General features: G+C 40.0%; 1 protein-coding gene across 9 annotated transcripts in view; it reads right to left on the minus strand.

Annotated features, from left to right (window-relative positions):
- Positions 1 to 449: 449 nt before the first annotated feature.
- DLGAP1 (DLG associated protein 1) overlaps positions 450 to 20,703 on the minus strand; it is a 1,123,488-nt gene continuing 1,103,234 nt past the window's right edge. For all 9 annotated transcript variants that reach the window (XM_078153489.1, XM_078153491.1, XM_078153488.1 and 6 more), the window contains 3 exons: positions 14,491 to 14,582; positions 7,398 to 7,550; positions 450 to 4,210 (listed from right to left, as the gene is read on the minus strand). In XM_078153489.1, the coding sequence (XP_078009615.1) occupies positions 4,001 to 4,210; positions 7,398 to 7,550; positions 14,491 to 14,582 (455 nt within the window). In that variant the 3' untranslated portion in view covers positions 450 to 4,000. The remainder of the gene's footprint in view (positions 4,211 to 7,397; positions 7,551 to 14,490; positions 14,583 to 20,703) is intronic.

Here is a 20,703-nt window from a genome sequence, read left to right on the forward strand (position 1 = left end):
TTCATCCATTCATTCATTCATTCATCCATTCATTCATTTTTGCCTAGCATTCAAGGAACACATGTCTTTGATGATGTCATAGAAACAAAGGTAGCTATCTAAATAAAGGTGGCTATCTGAAGCTACTTCAGAGTATAAAACTTTTATGAAATATATCTGAATTTCACTGTAATGCTTGTTCTTGGGTTCCGTGGCATAAAATGCTTCATGGACTCCCTTACTGAAAGGTGTTTGGGGGGCATTTTTAAACTAATCTTCCCAGATGAAATTCAAGACAGACCTTCCTTATATTCAGCACTGCTCAACAATGAGTAGTTATAGCAAGATTACAATGCAGAGGAGTAGGAAGTTGCCTCATTTCTTAATTACTTAATAGTTGCTCCAAAGGGTACAAGAATGTCTACTCCGGATGGACTGTCAATCTCAAATGAAAACCCACAGACCTTACAAGCAGTGCATTAATTATTTTATTAATTTGTTCTTTTTTACATTATGGGAAACATTCATCTATTTACAATTGTTTTCTGTCCACACACAAACTAGGTAAATAATCCTATGAAAATCCAATTCATAAAGCCATAAAAATGCTCCCCACCCCTCCATCTAAAGGCTTTCAAATTTTAATTTTTTTTCCCAAACCAAAATAATTTTTTAAATCACATTTGGGAATTCAGGTATGCCAGTGATTTACATTCCAGTTATGTAAAATATGCATCTAGACATGTCTTAAAAAAGAAATGATAAATTCACAAGGATAAGGTTTAAATTAAATTGATAATGCACAGCAAAACATTAAGGGAACATCTATAAATAATGGAAATATATTACAAATAAATTAGTTCTATTTTCCTCTTCAAATATTAAAAATCTGTAATCCATTTCATCAGCTTTCTTTACAAAAAGATTGTGTGAATTTATGGAAACATCCGCAAAAATATAATAAATACTTAATTTATTTAAATAACTTTTGATGTAGGAGCAAAAACTTTCTTTTAAATTCCCCCCCCCTGAAAATGCAAACAACTTTTGTACCAAAGTTAAACAAAATAAGTAATTTTTCCGGGTACACATATTGGCCAGGATGAACTGAAAAATAACATTACATTACTACAAATCACATCAAAAAGAACAATGGAACATATATCCTATGCTTATGGTAGTCACCTGAAGGTGTCAAGTGGTTAACAAGCAACATTCTGAGGGGCCACAGTTGTCCTTCTATATTTCTTTTGCTAAATTGTTTATACTGTTCAAAACATGTTAATCAATGAGACAAAGATCACAATGCCCTGTCCACATGGGAACAAATAGGCATTCAGCTAAAAGATTTAAAATACATACCAAAAATATCCTATGAATATACAAATACCATATTTCATTATAGATAAGATTAATCAACTTTCCCACTTCTCAACATCCTGGACTATCAGTCTCTGAAGAAAAGACTGGAAACCGGTGTCGAACCAGCTTCTCAATCTACTCCTTTAAGTCCAAAACTTAAGACTACCTTAGATCCACTTAACATCAGCTGTGAGCATGGAACTTGGAGATGCTCCATCCATCTTGGCACAGATGAGTTCCAAAGAACCTCCAATTGGAATGTGACCATAAATGATCAGAGGTGGCAGTTGGCACTCTTAAGATGGAAACTTTGCATGAGCTTTCATTGCTGCTGAACGTTAAATAAAAAAGCGTGTTCTCTTAAAAACGAGCAAATCCAGTGCTGTATTCAAATGCCTGAAACACCGACCCTCTGGATGCTCTCAATGCATGAAGCTCTCTGGGGGTCAAATTGGATTTCTGCTCACTGTAGTTAAAAATTTTTTGTTTTGTCTTGTTTTTAATGACAAGTTAGTAGCCCTTATCTTGTAAAACCACAGCAGTAAACATTTGTGCCCTGTGTTTTGTTTTCCCCCAAAATAAACATAGTTCAGATATCAATGGCTCTGTGAGAGGTAGCAAATTCTCTAGCGGTTTGAGAACGAGTCAATGAAAATATTTGTTGTCAAGATCCATTATCTCTCTTAATTTCACAAATAAAATTAAATTAGCACCTGGCTATAGTAAGCTATTGATAGAGAATTAAAAGAAAAAACCTGCCTCTCTGGTATGATGAGCATCTTAATAGATGCTTTAGAATGACTTTTGTTTTGCAGTGGTAATTACAAATGCTTGAGCCTGTGAGCTGATAGAAAATGCCAAGGATCCATTAGGGTTGCCATAATCTGAATGTTTATGCTGCTAAAAGAATAAGGGCATTTTGAGCCAAGTCCAGCTAGATGCAAAGTGCCTGCTGTCCATCATGCCAGCAGATGGGAATCAGTGTTCTATGTCAACAGACTATATTTCTTTTCAACATTTAAGAATCACAACTTTTTGTTCCCCCTCCTTTTGGATTCTAAACCTTGTGGGTCATATTTCCCACCTCACCACCTGGAAACTTGTCTATTCATGACTTCAAACAAACAATGAAACAACTATTTGTAATGATGCAGCCTTGTCTGTCTTGGAGTGGAAACAGTATTTTATCAGCGTACAACCACTAGGTCAAAATCCTGATGTTTGAAATCATGGGATAGACTGTATTTGCTAGGAAGAAACTCAAAGAGAGAGTAAGACCTCTGAAATGTGAACTACTGGGGGCAAAGCAGTCTGAACTGTAGCATACAACTAGCTAATGATATAACCAAAAACTTTGCTTTGAAAACTGCTATGGTCTTCATTTGAGCATCTCACAAACAGGTGTGTATGCACGCACATGTGTGTATGTGTGTGTGTGTGTGTGTGTGTGTGTGTGGTGTGAATGAGAGATAAAGAGACAGAGAGAGACAGAGAGAGAGAGAGAGAGAGAGAGAGAGAGAGAGAGAGAGAGAGAGAGAGAGAGAGAGAGAGAGAGAGAGAGAGAGATCTAATAGTCCCACCAGGATTAAGACATTAACAAATGAACAGAACCAACCTTTTTTTCTTTCTTTTTGTTTTAAACCAATATAATCCTTACAATACAACAGGAATCATCAATACATTACAAGTCTAAAGGGTCTTAACAATTGGACAAAGGAAAATCTCTTATATAATATCTCCAACTTGTTTATCCTTTTTTCTCCTCTCCTTTCCTTTCTCCATTTTATTGCCTTTCAGAATAGACTTTTTTTCTCCCTGGAAGATCAAAATTACAATCTTCTGCTGATTGAAACATTTGAACTAGTAACTGATGAAATTAAAATGAGGCAGTTTATGCAGCTGTGAGTGGTGCAGGTCCCTCTCAGAAGGATGTTTTCTAGCCCAGGCATCACTTGGAGAATTCACTTCTCCCTTCCTCCACTACACAGCTATGTATAACCCCATCCATCCTCCATCCCAGTCCATTCCACCCTTTTCTTTGTGACTCATTATTCTGGTGAGAAGGTATGATTCTGAGGTTCAGAATAAAGTGCTCCATCTGTTTTAAAAAATAATAGCCATTTTTAAAAAAAGGGAATCTGAGCCCTAGTTTCTTTCATCTTTAATGAGGAAGACTGTAGAGTCAGTCCCAAAGGATCACCCTACAATACTAGATTTCCAAACCCTATGGTTTGATATTGCTGTACACTAGGTGACGGACTAGCTTGAGAGAGAACTGAGGATTGTGAATGACTTCAATGGTGTGTGCTATACAGGTGTGTTTTGTTTCCTGTCAAGAAAATAAAGGATTGTATACTTCTGCAGGAGGCATGTTGACAGCATCAGTACATGGGTTAAAAAGCATGATGAGGAATATGGGCAAACTTGTCAGAAAAGTAAGGGGCCAAGGGGCATTATAGGATGTCTCTTGGAAGTGACAACTACAGCAATAGTGGAAGTCATGGGATCCTAATAGACAATGAGAGAGAGAGAGAGAAAGAGAAATTCAGAGAAAGAGAGAGAGACTAAGAGAGAGAAGGGGAATGGGGATGGGTTACAAATACTGCATGGTGACTGAACAAGGATGTGGAATGGGGATTGGTCAAGAGGCCTGGTGCCTTCAGAGCCGGGTCTGGGCTTCAGGGATGTAGATCTCGATGCTCTCGGCGCTCTCGGTGGCCGAGTTCTGGCGGACTGAAGCAGCCCGCTTGGCGGCCATCAGGCGTTTGCGGGCCTCTTGGCGTTGCGAGCTTTCCAGGGAGCGCTCCCGGATCAGCGGCACGTGGCCTTTCGCCGGCTTCTTTGGCACTGGAGGAGGGACCCTTCTCTCCTGATCAAAGCAGAAGGTTCATGACATTACACAGCTTCTCAGAGTAAGCTTGGGAAAAACTGGGATAGGTCAGTAGTTAGAACACACATTTTTTACCTAAGGGTTGTTAGTTCTTAAATCTGCATACTGTATTTTTTTTTCTTCATTGGACTGGCTTTGGTATTCAAAAGATGTATAAAAAAAGAATATTGTCAAGCTTAAGGGAAAGGAATAGCAGAGCTAGTTTTCTCCAAGGTAACGGTGTAGATATTTAAAACACCCTCATGCTGAAAAGGCTGAAGCTCCCAGCACATCTAACCGTTTAGTGTGGTAGCCTCTGGGGAATCCAGACTCTTCCTGGTGCCAGAGATGGGAAAAGGAAGCAGCAGCAGCAGCTTAGGACTCTGCATCAGTTACTAAAGGCGAGCTCATTTGTGCAAGTTGGCTCAGTGTTCAAAACTCAAGGAAACAATATACCACCACTACCCCCACCCCAAACACCTCTGCCACCCACCTCCCCAAGCAAACAGACCAAAATAAAACCCCAACCCTCCAATAACTCAGAACCAAAAAACCCCAAACAAACAAGCAGTTAGCAAACCCTCAGGAAGAGGTTGTCAAAGTAAACATCTGTAGTGGTGAATTGTGTTCTCTAGATGTAAAGAATGCCACAGAGACTCGTAACTCTTTTGCACAACACACAGAGACAATACACCATGCAGGATCACCAAAGAGGGAAGGAGGACACTGGAATTTCCGGGACATATTTCATAGTGTAGGTGGAAACTAGTACACTAACGGGTCAAGCCAGCTCCAGTTGGCTGCCGTGGAGGCCTACGACGGAAATCAGAGGCCTGGAGACGACTGGCGGTCAGAAAGGCATATCCACACATAGGGAACTTGGGGAAATTGAGCACAGTACTGAATGAGCATGAGTCACACTGTTATTATCAGCAACATACTGTAAAACTGGTAGATATTTCCAAAGCTGCTGAGGAAACATATGCTATTTATCATTTTGGCAGGAAAAAGGCACTGGCCAATAAGGAAATGTAGATATCTAAACCAAGATGAACTTTTAGAAAAAGGTGCCTAACTTTCAGGATATAACTTGGACCAACTCAATGGATAGACCGGTTTTGTGTTAGACTGCGTTTAAAGTAAAATGCATCCATCCTTTCTTGCCCCCTCACTCCCAAATTCCCCAACTACATGTAAATGGATTCTGAGAATACAGATTATATTATTCTGCACAATACACATTCTATAGAACCATGAAGCTGGAACTGGAAAGGACTTTGGATATCATTTAGTCCAACGCTCTTATTTTATAAATGTGGAAAAAGAAGCCTCGAAAAGTTAATTGGCTTTGCCCAAGGCAAAGCTGGGATGATTGAATACTTTCTCCTGTTCTCCTCCTGAAGGAAACAGTGGTTTCCTTCACCTGACTGCTTAGAGTGCTGAGTTAAACTTATTTACCTTGGGTATCTCCTCTCCATTTAAGGTGTAGGTTATGTGCCTCAAAGAGGAGAGAATGAGAGAAAAGTGGGTACTATTTCACAAGATCGATTTGTGTATTGCATTGTTCTTTAAAAAGTGGACAGGGAACAGAAAAGCTATGATCATAATCAGAGACAGGCTGTTTAATTATCCAGGAATCAAGTCAAATAATTCCCTATGGTACAAATCTCGATAGGTTATATGATATTTCATTTCTTCAGAGAGTAACTTTTTTTGATATATAAATTCCTGGTCCTAGAGTTGACCTTATAAAAGAAATAAATAAGCAGAAAGATTGGCATAAAAATGGACACAGGACCCATTGCTTATATGTTGCAGGAGTATGTAATGTGTAAGTGTGTATATATATATATGTATATATATATACACACACACACACACACACACAACTGTCCTTTGGAGAGTGTCTTCTCATGAATAGATTAACTTTAAGAAATAGTGACCTGTATCTCTGCCTTAAAAAAGAAATGAAATAAAATTAAGATTGGATACAAACAGCCTCCCCTCTTCTTTCCAGGAAAAATTTCACACATGCATCAGTGACATTTCCTTGTTTCCCTTTCCAGGCCAAGTGTATTGGGGGTGATGAGGAGGGGATGGTAGAAGGAGGGAAGAGTTATAATAGCATGATCCTTCTGGTTTTTTTAGTGGCTACACACTTAGGATGAGTGTTCTTAGGGGTCACTCATTAATCCCAAAGGGCACTGCTCTTATGCCTTGATAGCAGCAAATTGAACTGAGTTACTGTTATCAATGGACTGCCCAGAGGATATGCCAGTATTAGGGGTGAGGAAACCTGAAAAATAGCAGGGTCACGAGTGTTACAAGGACATATCCATCAGCACATATTTATATGGTGAACTGTCAAGGGGAGTTGTCTGACCACTGGGCCAGTCCTAGACAAAGCACGAAAAAAAAGATCAAGACATACTAGTCTAAGAAGGTAGATTTTGTTCACATGTAGGAGACTGATGGGCCCATCACAGCCAGGGTTTAACAATTAAGGTTCAACCATTAAAAGGAAAGAATGTGAACCTTTATTTCTATATGACTGCACATGGGAACCCAGTGAACAATACCTCCCCCAAAACAAAACAAAAAAACTTTTGAAAATCCAACATTTGAAATATGAAAATGTGAAATTTTCATGGCATATGTTCTTAGGCTTGAACAACAGTGATTTCTTTATTACCGTATTTATGAACCAAAGTCCGTGATGTTTTCAGTGTTTCCTATTTTTCTCAGTAACACATCTTAGTGTGCAAGGAAGTTAAACTCTTGATCTTTGTAACCATGCACTGTAGAAAGATGTCATTTATTTTACTTTGAAAATCAATATGTAAGGCAGTTCCTTTTAATGACTGATCTTCTAATAGGATTTAACTTAAAGTTTAATTAACCAAAAAAAAGCAAAAACAAAAACTAAAAAAAAAAACAAACCCCAAAAAACCACATACCCATTTTCTGATTCACAAAGACAGATTTTCTTTAAAAATATGCCTGAAACATGTTACAGATAATATCCCAGATGATTACTATGTAAACATTGTTGTTACAATGAAATTAATCTGATATAAGCTTCATTTCACATTTTAAACGGCAGGACTGTATGCAGAGAGGCCTATTTAGTCTGTCCAGTGTTTGTGCAGGTTTTTAAATGAACCATACAAAATCTACATTGTTCTACCTTCTTGTCAAGAGGATCCATCTGTTTCCAATTATTGGCCTTTAACTGATGAAGTTCATCAAATTTCATACTAATATTTTCAATGGACAACTGCAGCATATCCCAAAACCCTGCTAAGTCCTGGGAGGTTGGCCTCAGATGAGCATTGGGATTCTGTATAAGAGAAAGAAAAATATTCAAACTTCAGTGGCTGTTAGTGCAAAGAAATTATGAAATTTTTAAATCATGGCATTAAAGTGGCACTTCCAAAATGCCTTTTTAAAAAGTCTAAAGTAGAGCAAAATGATTTTTGGATTTTCCCTTGTACATTTGAAGTCTCAAATATCAAGGCAGTATGTATGACTCTCTCCTTCATGCCCCATTCCCTGCAGGCTGGATGTTGTTGTGTTGAGTTGTTTCTTTTTGTGATCCCGTATGGGATAAAGATACTGGAGTGGTTCTCCAGGAGATTAAGGCAAAGTTTAAATGACTCGTCCAGGGTCATACAGCTAGTAAGTGTCTGAGGCTCCATTTGAGCTCAGGTCCTTCTGACTCCAGGCCCAGCGCTCTATCCACTGAGCCATCTAGTTGCCTCTATAGGTTGGATAAGTCCTACATGTTTAAAGTCCTAGAGTGGGCAAGAATAAGATGAACATTCTCCATTTCAATTTCTTAAGATAATATCTAAATTAAAACATTTAACAGCAGCAACAACAACAACAACAAAAACTCCATACCTTTTTTGGATGCCCCAGGAATATACAAATGCAAAAGTCTCTCCGATACTGTAACTAAGCAATCTAGCTTCAATATTCATTGCAAAGTTTAGAATGCTCACTAACTAGGTTTTTCAAAGTACTATATTTTATATTAGCAAATAAGATGTTTTTATTACTCAAGAGCAGAGTTCTATAGTTGTTTTGACTATATCCTTTAGGACTTAATTGGCTTAAAACTGGGGTTCTTAACCGTGTTTGTGTCATGGAATCCATTGGCAGTCTGGTGAAGCCAACAGACTTGTTCTCAGAATGACATTTTTTAAAGTATAAAATAAAACGCATAGGATTACAAAGGAATTCAATCATATTGAAATACAATTATTAAAAATATTTCTTAAAAATCATATACATACTATCTCTATCTGTAAATATCTTTTAAAAATCGCATGTGTGTGCTATGATTCAGCATATGAAGCAATATGTCCACTCATTCGATAAGGAGCTCTTATCTGAGGCCCTTAAAATTTTTTTGTTTGTTTGTTTGTTTCCTGAGTGATCACGTCCTCCAAAAAAGTAGCCCACCTATTGGTGACATGCCTTTCTGTAGTCATCTTGGTTGGGCCATGGAAAATAGACTCAGTCTGTCACAGGGACCATATTTAAAATTATTTTCTTGACGGCATAACCGGACTGCACTTACATTCTACTAGTACAGGTTTTTAGAACCCAGGGGGACTTCCAAACCATTATAAGGCATCAGAGGAAGCCCTGTACAGAATTTCTGGGAGAACATGGCAAAGAGATACACAGGATAGGCAGGCATGGATAAATGGAAATCGTATCATTGTATCATCTGTATCAAAGTGATGAGATTATAGATCCATTGGACTAAGTGTGTGTGTGTGTGTGTGTGTGTGTGTGTGTGTGTGTGTGTGTATAAGCTTCAGGTACCACATAGTATTGTTACTGACATTTTCCACATCACAGAGTTAAATGTAGATATATATTTTAAACTTTGCAAATATTTTTTAAATTCTGTGAATCCCCAACATGATAAAAATCCTATCTAATTACAATTGAGTTCAGGTAGTGAAAATTTGTTCGTCAGTCTATGTTGAGTTTAAGAACTAAGACTTATAAAAAGTATTTGCCAAATCTGGTTCAGAGAAGGCTGATAACTTTTAAGTAGGTATCTCCATCACTTCACATTGATGGGTCACATCCTATTGAGGAAATAAATACTAAATAGTTCTTATTTTGGAGACTGGTAAATCTTCTAGGCAGGGGCCTCAAACCTTCAGTACTATATTTCCAGTCTCCCCATGGAGCATACAGCCCTTTGCCCCTTTGTTCAGACTAACAGAACAGACAAGCCTTGGGGAAGACAAATAAGGATTGAGATGATGGTAATAGAATAACAATTTTAGAGAAGATTCCAACTGCATGAGTGGAAGAAGTTCCTCACTCCATTTAATATAGGAACTGTTCTCTATATCAATGAAATCACAGATCTGGAAAAAAATACAATACAATGTGAAAAAAAAATACAGTGTGGATGAGTATTAGAAACATATACAGTGCCACTAGAGATTGGGGTTATTTTTTAAATCAAGTGCTGGCAAACTACAGCTTATAGGCCCTATCTGGCCTGCTACCTGTTTCTGTATGGCCTATAAGCTAAGAATGTTTTTTTTTTAAATTTTGAAATACAATGAAACTTTATTTACAAATACGAAAATCATTTTAGCTCACAGGCAGTCAAATTGTAGTTTTCTGACAGACCACTTACACCACCATTTGCTCTTGCCTTTGCTTCAGTGGTTCCCAAAAGCCCACGTACCGCTACAACACTACAAGCACTACAACCCCCACTCACCCAAACGGTTTGGTATATATTTTATTCCTGCCTCCCTACCCTCGAATATCTTGTAAGGGACTTGGGAGGAATCTTTCATAGATAAGAAAACTGGTAACAAAAAAAGTATGTAAGCAACTTGACTACAGTAATTGAGTTAGGATGTTACCTGGTATTCAGTGAAATAAAATTCCTTAATCCAACTAATAATTGGAAACTGAGGGTAGGGGAAGAAGAAGGAGAAATTGATTTTGGTAGGGAAAAGGAATTTTTACAGGCAATTCTCATTTTTCAAGATCTAATCATTTAGTCTGTGCTTTTAGAAGTATAAAGAACCACATAAATGTAAAGTATTGCTATTATTATTCTCCTCCTCAGGATAAGAGCTCAGAGAGGGCTGAAAGCCTTTTTCTTTCCTGGTTCCCAGATCTGACCCACTTTATAATCAACAAATATCATGGGCAAGGTATCACGCACGTTACCATGTACAGGTCAGTGTAACAGGAAATGAGAGTCACTACCCTTGAGGAACACGTAGTTTACTGGAGAGAGACGTTTGAAACGTATACAGATAAGGCGGAGGAAAGGAACTGTCCAGAAAAATTGCTCTGTGAAAGTCTGAGCAGGGAGAGAATACTTAAAAGAAGGAAGAACAAGGAAGGCTCCAGTTTTAAGACTCCACAGATTAAGTACACTGACGGACTCAAGAACATCCAGAGGAGGCAAAGGAACTTTAATCCATTCCATATGAAGTTGGGCTGAAGGAACTGGGGATGTGTAGCCTGAAGAAGAGAAGACTCAGGGCAGATATAATTATCAAGTATTTGAAGGACTGACATGAGGAGGAAGGCCTATAAATGTGTCCTGTTGGCTACAGAGGATAGAACCAGAGCCAAAAGTAGAAACTGCAAAGAGGCAAATGGAGGCCTGAAATCAGGCTAAATCTAACAATTAGGGGTGTCCAAAAGCGAAATGCGTTGCCTCAAGAGGCAGTCCATTTCCCTTGCTGGACATATTCAGACAGAGGCTTGGACAACCACATGTCACATAAGTTGTAAGTGGGTATTCATTTTCTGGTAGGCGGTTGACCTCAATGACCATTGAGGTCCTCTCTAATTTCAAAACTCTGCATTTTTTGGTGAAATAATAGCTCCCTGTGTTATTTTTTAACAGCGTTGATTTGAAAAAACTCATGATAACACTTTGACAAACTCTTCCAAATTCATAGGATTATAGATTTAAAGCTGAAAGAGACCTTAGAGCAAGACCCTAGCTCATCCCCCTCATTTTTACCAAATCAAGAACTGAGGCTTAAAGACAATCAAATGACTTTCCTCAAAGTTATATAGGAGAAATAGCGGGACTGGGAATTAATTTCTCTTTATGTAGTGAAGTAGATCAAGCACTGGGCCTAGAGTCAGAAAGACCCAAATTCAAACCCAGCCTCAGCTATTTTTACTAATTATGTGACCTGGGCAAGTCACTTTACCTCTGCTTGCCTTAGTTTCCTCATCTTTAAAATGGGGATTAATAATAGCACCTAACTCTCAGTGCTATTGTGAGGATCAAATGAGGTAATATGTGTAAAGTGCTTAGCATAATGCCTGGCACATAATAGGTGCTACATAAATGTTAGCTGTTATTGTTATTATTATTATTACTACTACTACTACTTTGATGGCCCTTGAACTAAGCCCTGAAGGAAGAGAAGAATTCTGGGAAGTGAAGATTAAGAAAGACTGCCTTCCAGGCATATGAGAACAGCCCGGACAAATCCATGGACAACAAGAAGAGGCAGGTCAAATTCAGGAATAGCCAATAGTTCAGCTTGACAGGAATGGTGAAATGTGTCCTCTCTAGATCACAGACGGAGGATGGTGCTCAATACTGACTCGTTTTAGGAAGCACAATGACAAAATGATGTGTATCCAGAGAAGGGCAAACCAAATTGTTAAGGGACTCGAGGCATCCAAGTTAAGGCATTCGAGTGCCATCCAAGGCACTGAAGGAACTGAATGTGGTTAGCCTTAAGAAGAGAAGAATTAGAAGGATGGGTGGCATTCCTCAGGTGCTGTAGGACTAGAAGAAGGATTAACTATTCTGCTTGGCCCTTGGAAGCAGAAGTAGGACTGAAGCGTTAAGATGAAGACAGAAAGATTTAGCCTCGATGTCAAGAAAAACTTCTTAATCATTAGGAGCTTTCCAAAATTAGAATGAATTGGTTGGTCTTTGAGCAAAGGCTTAGATGAGCAAGCATGGTCTCTGAGAGAATCTTTTTAACTCGGTGATTCTGAGATTTTGCACAAAGAGGAATAAAGTGACATAAGGCTAGGGAGATACATGGGAGCCTTAGTTAAGCCCCTGTGAGGGGGCTAGGGATAATGAACATCAAAAGAGGTAAGGAAGCTAGGAGGAAACAGGTTAGTGAATCTGGGTGCACGTTTGTAAATTCTGAGTTTGGTATACTAGTAGGAACATGGAAATGCTCCATAGGACATTTAGGCCTGGAGTATAGAAGAGAGATTAGGATTGTATACACAGCTTTTCTGTACAATACAAAAATCTGAAGGTCATGACAAGGAAAGGACATGTGGGGCCCGGGTAAGCCAACTGAGCAAACATAAACCCGTTTTATTACTGTTTTTTTTGTTTTGTTTTGTTTTAGTTCCTGCTTATCTACCTCTTGCTGTCACTCTTGGCCATGTCATTGGTGCTTCCAATCCCCACTAAAATGGAGAAAGGAGAGGAAAAAGGAATTGAAACTCAGTCTATCACCTGGCAGGACTATCACCAAAGACTCTCCCAACAACCCTCAAATATTTTCCCCATCAGCCCATGTCCAGTGAGCTGAAAGTCCTAGCATTAGCAGCCTTCTTTAAGAGATTATTTAGAAATTCTGACTCAGCAGGGTTATATATATTAACAAACTCCCTTACTAGCAGAGATTTGATTAAATCCATAATTCCCTATTGTGGAAAAGCTCAAAAGAGGATCCCCCTTCTCTTCCCTGCAAAGGGGCAAGGAGCAGAGGAGCTTTGCCTGGGACCTGGGGAAGAAGAGGTGGACTGGTCCCTTCAGAATGAGGGGTGATGCCAAAAGGAGGCAGGGAAGTTAAGAAGGGAAGAAAAGAGTACAAATACAAGCCTTCCCTTATTTACAGTTTTGCCCAGAACAAAACCTTGTTAGCAGTTTTGTTAACCCAGTTAGTAGTTTATTTCCTTGTTAGCAGTTTTTGTGAAAGTTTGGTATGGGACGGTGAAACTCTTTTGTTTTGTCACTGGGCAGATTTCAATAATCCATGGTTTCCTATCACCAGATAATAGATCGGGCTGTTTAATATCAACTTTCTTCTTTTCTATACATACTTTTTTAAAAAAATCTACTTTGTCTAGCTTTTCTGAACTGTCCAAATAAATTTGAGGAAGTTATTCTTGAATGAATTTGCTTGTAGAAAGAGGAAAGGTTGCTAAAAACAACAGCTTATATTATTTGTCACTTAAGGGTTTACAAGACATTTTCTTCCCCACATTCCCTGAGGAAGATAGCATAAGTATTATTACCCTTATTTTTAAGGATAGAGGGATGTTGTTAGAGTAGAGAAGACCTGGTTCACTGATGCAAACCCAAGGCATTCTATAATTCTGGGATTCCAGGATGACAATGCATATTAGCTGTGTCACCACAAGCAGGTCACTTAACATCTGCCTCCCAGGCAACTCTCCATGGTATAAGTTATAGATGAATAGATGATCTGCTTTGGTGGAGGGAGTTTCCACACCAGTCTTACTCTTCTCTGGTGAAATGACAGGTCTGGGCCCACCCTTCCCATTTCTATTTTACAAATGGAGAAACCGAGGTGCTGAATGGTAACACAACTCACCTTTGAGTGTAGCTAGTAAGGTCAGAAGCAAAGCTAAGATCTCTCTGAATCTAGTTGGGAACTTGTTCTATTACACTGTCTTCTTAAGGATAGATGTGAGGCAGCGCTTTACCATACCTTTTTGGGCCAAAACTTGGGTGGACCATTCTTGTGGTTTGAGGGAATTTGAGGGAATATTACATAATTAATCTCTGACCTCTGAAATGCACCAAATAGTACATGGACATTGGGGTAAGCCCAATGACTCTAAAGGAACATTCACTGTTTTAAACATCTGTGTCAAACTCTCCCAAGAACAATTAACAAGGGGAGGGAAGGAATGGCATTGTTTGAAGTGGGCAAAACTGTGAATGAATTGTGTCTCCATCACTCCTTTCTAGGCTTTCCTACCTGCTTTTAGTATCATTGCTCTTTTCCCAAGGGACCAGGCCACTTTCTCTTATATTTGAAATACTCCAATGACAGTTGAATGAAAGCCAATGGAAAATCTTTAGCAATGAAAGGCAAGAAGGAAGGATCAACACAAAATTCTTTACTCTAGGTAGGAAACTTCAGAAATGACCTTCAACTTAATCCAGTCAGAGGGAGCTTGATTCAGCACTGAATCTCTCCCCAGCAGTGCCAGCCCTGTAATAATAGCTACAAGGGAGGATTACGTACCAGGTTTTCTTCACACAGTTCTCTGAACTGGTAGAATTTCTGGGCCATGAGAAGCTGGGCACTGCCTACTGCGGTCCGGATTTTCCCTAGAACTGAAAAGAGAGTAAACATACAACAGTCATTATAGGTTAGGCTTCACAGCAGAGATTGAGTCTGGTGAACCAAAGAGGAAGTTATGCTATGATCAACAGAAGGAAAATACAACTTAGAGAAACACCCCCTCACACACATACCCATGTGCCCCCATCTCCACAATACAACTAGAGAATTGCTGTTTGGTTTCAATCACAAAGATATTCCCTGTTTTGATGCTAAAGAAAACATGAGAAAGACACAGTCCCTATCATACATATGTGTTTTTTGAAGAAAAGAGCTTTTCCATCCTTGAGGTTAGAAAAAAAAGATGGAGCCCATATATATAAATTTTACTATAAGACTAGATTTAAAGTATTTATTACTGGATCTAACAAAATTTTGCTGGAACAACAAAAATAGTGTTGGCTGAGAGAAAGTGCCTCTTACCACTCACCAGACCCCTCCGTGTCCTTCAGGCTATTGCCAAGGCTCACATAGCAGTTTTGTCAGCAAAGAGCATGTGAGAAGCTTTTTTAAATGGCCTGCACTATCAATGCACCACTCTAACCCCAGGCACACGTCAGTTCTGGTGTTAATATGAGATATCTGCTTTTCCATGTGGTGGGTGGAAAATGTCAGTCCTTTATGCCATCCCAATGTCTGAACATCTGAACAGTCAGTCAGTCGACAGGCATTTATTAAGTTCAAGGTAAAGTCACACTTAGGCATTGGGATAGCTGATCCTGGTATGGTTCACATTGTTTCTGAGGCTGTAGCCACCATGGGGTTACTTTGGAATAGTTGCTTTTGCTGGAGTCCAGCCACTAGGCCATTCAGAACACGTCCCAACTGCCAGGAAGGAAGGGGAAAAGCCACAAGGCTTCCTCCCTCCCAACCCAAACATAAAACTTAAAAAAGGAAGAAAGATTGGGGGGGGGGGAGAGAACATGTTAGAACATTTTGAGAAATGCACTCCTAATTTGAAGTGTTCTTGGGGAGGGTATTTACATGAGAATTTAAGACATGTTTTATGAATTTATAGAGATGGGAGTCAGGGTGCAGAGTTACCTTTTTCTTTACGATATACTATATGATGCACCTACTGTCATTACCTCTTAACCAGTCTCCAGTTTCTATTACCCTCACTAATTTCTCCTTCACACTGCTCTGATTATATTATCCCCCTACTCACAAACTCTGAATGACTCCTCATTACCTACTGAATAAATTATAAATCTCTTTGTATTGGCTTTTGAAGCCCTCCATAAATTTTGTTCCAACTTTAGTTTAACCTTATCGCATTCTATCCCTTTTCATTTATTGTCTGTTGATATTCACCCACCCCAGCCTTCTCCATCCTCCTATCTAGGTACTCTCGCCCTTTCCCTGATGCAGCTAGGTGGCTCAGTGGATAGAGGGCCAAGTCTGCTGTTCAGATGAGGCCCTTGACACTTACAGGCTATTTGCCTCAGTTTCTTCATCATTAAAATGGGGATGATAACAGCACCTGTCTCCCAGAGTTGTGAAGATTAAATGAGATAACATTAGTAAAGCACTTAGCACAGTGCCTAGCACATTGTAGATGGGCTTCATAAATGTTTTCCCCTTCTCTTCCCCTTCTGTTCCACATTCTGGAATGTTCTGCCCCTTCAATCTCTGCTTGTTGAAGTTCCTGCCTTCCTTCAAGGTCCGAGTTAGACACTCCTCCTCCTCCTTCTCCACAAAGCCTTCCCTTCTTCCCTTGCTCTCCTGCTCCACAACACTCCCCAAATGAAAGCTTACCTCTTCCTCTACAAATCTCTCATAGCATTTTGTCTGGACCTCTCCTTTGTACTTGTCATATTTTTCCTTATTATTTGTGCACTTGTCTTTTCTCCCCAGGAGATGATAAACTTCTTGAGAACACAGTCTATTTCATATCTGTCTTTATGTTCCTAGGGCCTAGCACACAGCAAACACTTAACAAGCATTTTTAAAATGAATTGAACATAAGGAAAAGATAAACTCCTTCATCCAGTGTTTAAGGTGATTTATAGACTCAGTCCTTTTTTTCATTTCCCCCTATTTGGAGCACAGCTGATAGGCCAGACATCTCACAGTGGACTTTGGTCCCAGGGGAATATCCAAGCTGGTTGTTCTTCACCTCAGCCCCAGAGAGGGCTCCTGAGTCTCTAAATTCTGAATGCCTGGACCCTGGAGAGGCAGTGACCTCCAGGGAGAGAGGAACCACATGGCTCAAATGGTGGGACATGAGTGAGTGTCCCTGAATTCCAGCTTTCGAGAGAACAATTGAGAATTTTTGAGGCCCAGCGTCTCGAATATTTGAAGGAGTGAGGATTCTGGACGGTGTGATTCCTCCAAATCCAGCCTTCTAGCAAGCAAAGAGCAGTGCCAACCTTGTACTTGACTTAGAAGCAATGGTAGGTTGGAAAGTCTTGGGACCTAGCTTTGTAGAGAGAGAAGTATATTTGGGCCATGTCAATCTCTTTGAAAGAGAAGAGAATCAATGCCACCCCCAAAGCTGAAGGGGCAACAGTAGAAAATAAACCATGATTTGGGAGAACAAAAGATTTGAATTTTGCCCTCTGCTATTAGCATGAGTTATTTGGACAGTGCTGGTCTGATGGTAAAGGAGCTTGCCTTTAGTAATCCCTTCTGAACAAGTGCACAAGCCCTCATGGTAACACTCTGAAGCTGGATGTCACTATGAATCTCTGAGAAAGAAGTGGGACTCACCAGAATAACTTTCTAACAAAACCAAGTGGATTTCCCTCCCTAGAGATGTCTAAGCTCTCGAGGTAGAACCATAAGATGAAATGGCAAGATGAGCTTCTGGGATGGAAACTGGATTAGCAGGATTGTCAAGGGTTACCTTGCTAATAACCCCTGCGTAGTTTCCCTACCAAAGGGATCCTCTGAAGAAGTAGACTTATGTTAATTGTTTATGGGCTATTGGAAGATTTTATATTGTTTTCTGTGTTTCCAAGGAAGTAGAATAAAGGCTTTCAATATATGTTCAAAATATGTGTTCCTTGAAAGCTCTGTATAGGCTCTGGGGACCCTTTGACCCACATCTGAGAAGACCTATTCATAAGCCACATTCAAACTACATTCTGAAATTTTTCAAGGCAAACCTGAGGATGGGGAACAACACAACCCAAAGAATTATTATTATTTGTAGGGCTGATCCCCAAGATCAAACTCTGATCTGCCCAAGGCCACAGCTTGGGAATCTAAGCCATGGGTTACATGAAAAACAGGGATAATAATTTTTGTACTACCTATATCATAGGATTATTGTGAGCAAAATGCTTTGTAAACCATTGAGTGCAGGCCTTGAGGTCAGAAATTCCTGTGTTCAAATCTAACCTCAGACACTACTGGCCATGTGACCCTGAGCAAGTCTCTTAACCTCTCTGGGCCTAAATGTTCTCATCTGTAAAATGAGGGACAGCTAGGTGGTACAGCAATAAAGAGAAGTGCCTGCAGTCAGGAAAACCTGAGTTCAAATGCTGCCTCAGGTACTTACTAGGCAAGTCACTTAACCCTATTTGCCTCAGTTTCTTCATTTGTAAAATAAGCTGGAGAAGGAAATGGGCAAACCTTGGCAAATCTTTGTCAAGAAAACCCCAAATGTAATTAGGCTTGATGAAACAACTGAATAACAACAAAATAAGGGAGTTGGATTCCATAACCTTGAAGGCTCCTTCTGGCTCTGAATCTGTGATCCATGACTACATCAGTAAGGAGACTAATGAATCCTTCTGAAGGTTTTCTCTTCCACCACTCTAGACCAGTTTTCCATTGTTGTTCATTTTGCTTCTAGCTTGTTTATCCTTTCCACTGTAATGGCTGTTCAGAAGTCAGAATTGCTCTAGGACAGCTTGCTTCTGTATTCACTGAGGCCTCTCTGTCTCTCTTTCCCTGAAGGCTAACAGCGGCAAAAATGTTATCTAGCTAGGACAGTAAAAATATGCTTGCTCACAGTGGGTGTGCCCGTGGTGGGAGCCAGACTAAACTCTGGCCAGAAAAGAAAAAGAAAGGAACAAAGCCTGGATGATTTCAAGTAAGGTGACCAGACGCCCTCGATTGGCTCAGATCGTCAGTTTCTGATGACCTATACTAGTGTCTGGGAAAGTCTCCCAGGCAGGCTTTACTCCAGTGAGCATGGAGCTGTAGACAAACTGTCAGCTCTTTTGCCTTATTTGATGAATTACCATAATGAAACTTAAGCTGGTTGCAACCTTGGTTCCAAAATAATTCAGTGTTTTTAATAGTTGCCTTACAGCTTTGAGTGGGGAAACCTGGTGCATTCTCCAGCCCTGCTGATCTGCAAGTCGAATTCCAGCTGGAACAGTTCAGGCTAAGGAGACTCCCTGGCAAGGGTTCCCACACATCTCTTCCTATCATGATTGACAGTGGCCCAATCTGGTTGCTACTGGAGGAATCTTTTCTCTTTTTCTTTGTGCTTTCTCCTCTTGTGGTCATTCTAATTTCACATATGGATTGCAGTTGCTGAGGATACTGAAGTGATGCTTGGGTACCTTGGGTACCTTACCTGGGTATGCCTGCGTGGCTAACATTTATCTCACACTTGCCTCACAACAATCCAGTGAGGCAGGGAGGACATTGTATAGACAAGGAAATTGAGGTTCATACTGACTTGCCCATAGACAGAAAGTTAAAAACAGGGTCAGAAGGGAGACTTGGACCCAGGTGCTCTCTCGTCTAAATCACAGATCACAGTTAGATAACTAAAGCTTTAGATGAACATTTTGCCAACTTTCACAGCCCACTGAACAACACTGTTCTCTATGTTAGGCTATCAAAGGAAGCACTTCCTAGATTCCATTTCCTGCGTTTCTGGCATCTAGAGAGGGGACCTCCATGCACTGGCTTTAACCTAGAGGGCCAATGGACCACCAAGGGACTGGTAAATATTTCAAGGAGGTCTATTAATTTGTATTTTTTCATATTTTGATAACTGTATTTCAATATATTTCAGGCAGCAAAGTGACAGTGGATAGAATGTTAGCCTGGGAGTCAGGAGGATCTGAGTTCAAATCTGGCTTCAGACACTTACTAGTTGTGTGACCCTGGGCAAGTCACTTAATCCTGTTTGCCTCAGTTTCCTCATCTGTAAAATGAGGGGGAGGAGGAAATGGCAAACCACTTCGGTATCTTTGCCAAGAAAAACCCAAATGGTGTCAAGAAGAGTTAGCCGTGATTTGACTAAACAACAACAAAAACATTTCAGTATATTTGGTTTCCTTTGTAAACCTATGCATATAAAAATATTATTCTGAGAAGGGGTCCATCTACAGGCTTCACCAGGCTAACAAAGGGGATCATGACACAAAAGAAGTTTAAGAAGCCCCAGTCTAGACTCTTCTACAGCCCAGATACAACAACTCCCAAAGTGACCCAGGGCAAGCAGATGAACAAACGGACTGTGGCTCTAGAGGGAATTGGGGGGGTTGGCTGCAAAAAGAAAAGAGAATAATACAGCCTCCCTTCCCCTCCTTTGGTTCCTATTCCTGAGAACTATGGAGTAAGGAAGTAGTCATTTTCTATTGGAGAAATCCAGGGTAAGAGTTGAAACCAGATCCTCCCGTTAGTTACAGCTGGTTTCCAACCCACAAGATTAATCACTAAGAGGGGGGAAAAAGAGAGAGAGAGGAAGAATTATCCCTGTCTTAATAAAGTAGAACTCATATGAAATAACAAGCCCTGCTGAGAAGGCACCAGGATATAATGGTGTATTTAAGAGTTATGAGATCTGGGTTCAAAGCCCAGTTCATTAGCTGTGTCAACACAGGCAACTCCCTTGAACTTTCAATGCTTTAGCTTCCTCAATGGAAAAATATTGTTAGGCAGGTGAAATTAGGTTAAAATGAATTTTGAAGGGAAAAAGAAAAGTCACAAGTTGAGCCTGAAGGGTAGGTTTGGTTTAGAGGAGAGAGGGTGCACTAAAGGGACAACTACATTCTATCCAGCCCATAAACATGACCCTCATCTCTGTTTTTTCGGTAGCAACTGAGGAACCACTTTCTTTTCCCTGCCTACCTTCCTCTGCCTCTATCTATTCGCAACCCATATGGGGAGGAACAGAGATCGGGGCTAAGCTTTCTTGGGGGC

This window comes from Phascolarctos cinereus, unplaced genomic scaffold (genome assembly GCF_003287225.1).
Source record: "Phascolarctos cinereus isolate Bilbo 61053 unplaced genomic scaffold, phaCin_HiC Scaffold_4;HRSCAF=312, whole genome shotgun sequence".
Classification (NCBI taxonomy): domain Eukaryota; kingdom Metazoa; phylum Chordata; class Mammalia; order Diprotodontia; family Phascolarctidae; genus Phascolarctos; species Phascolarctos cinereus.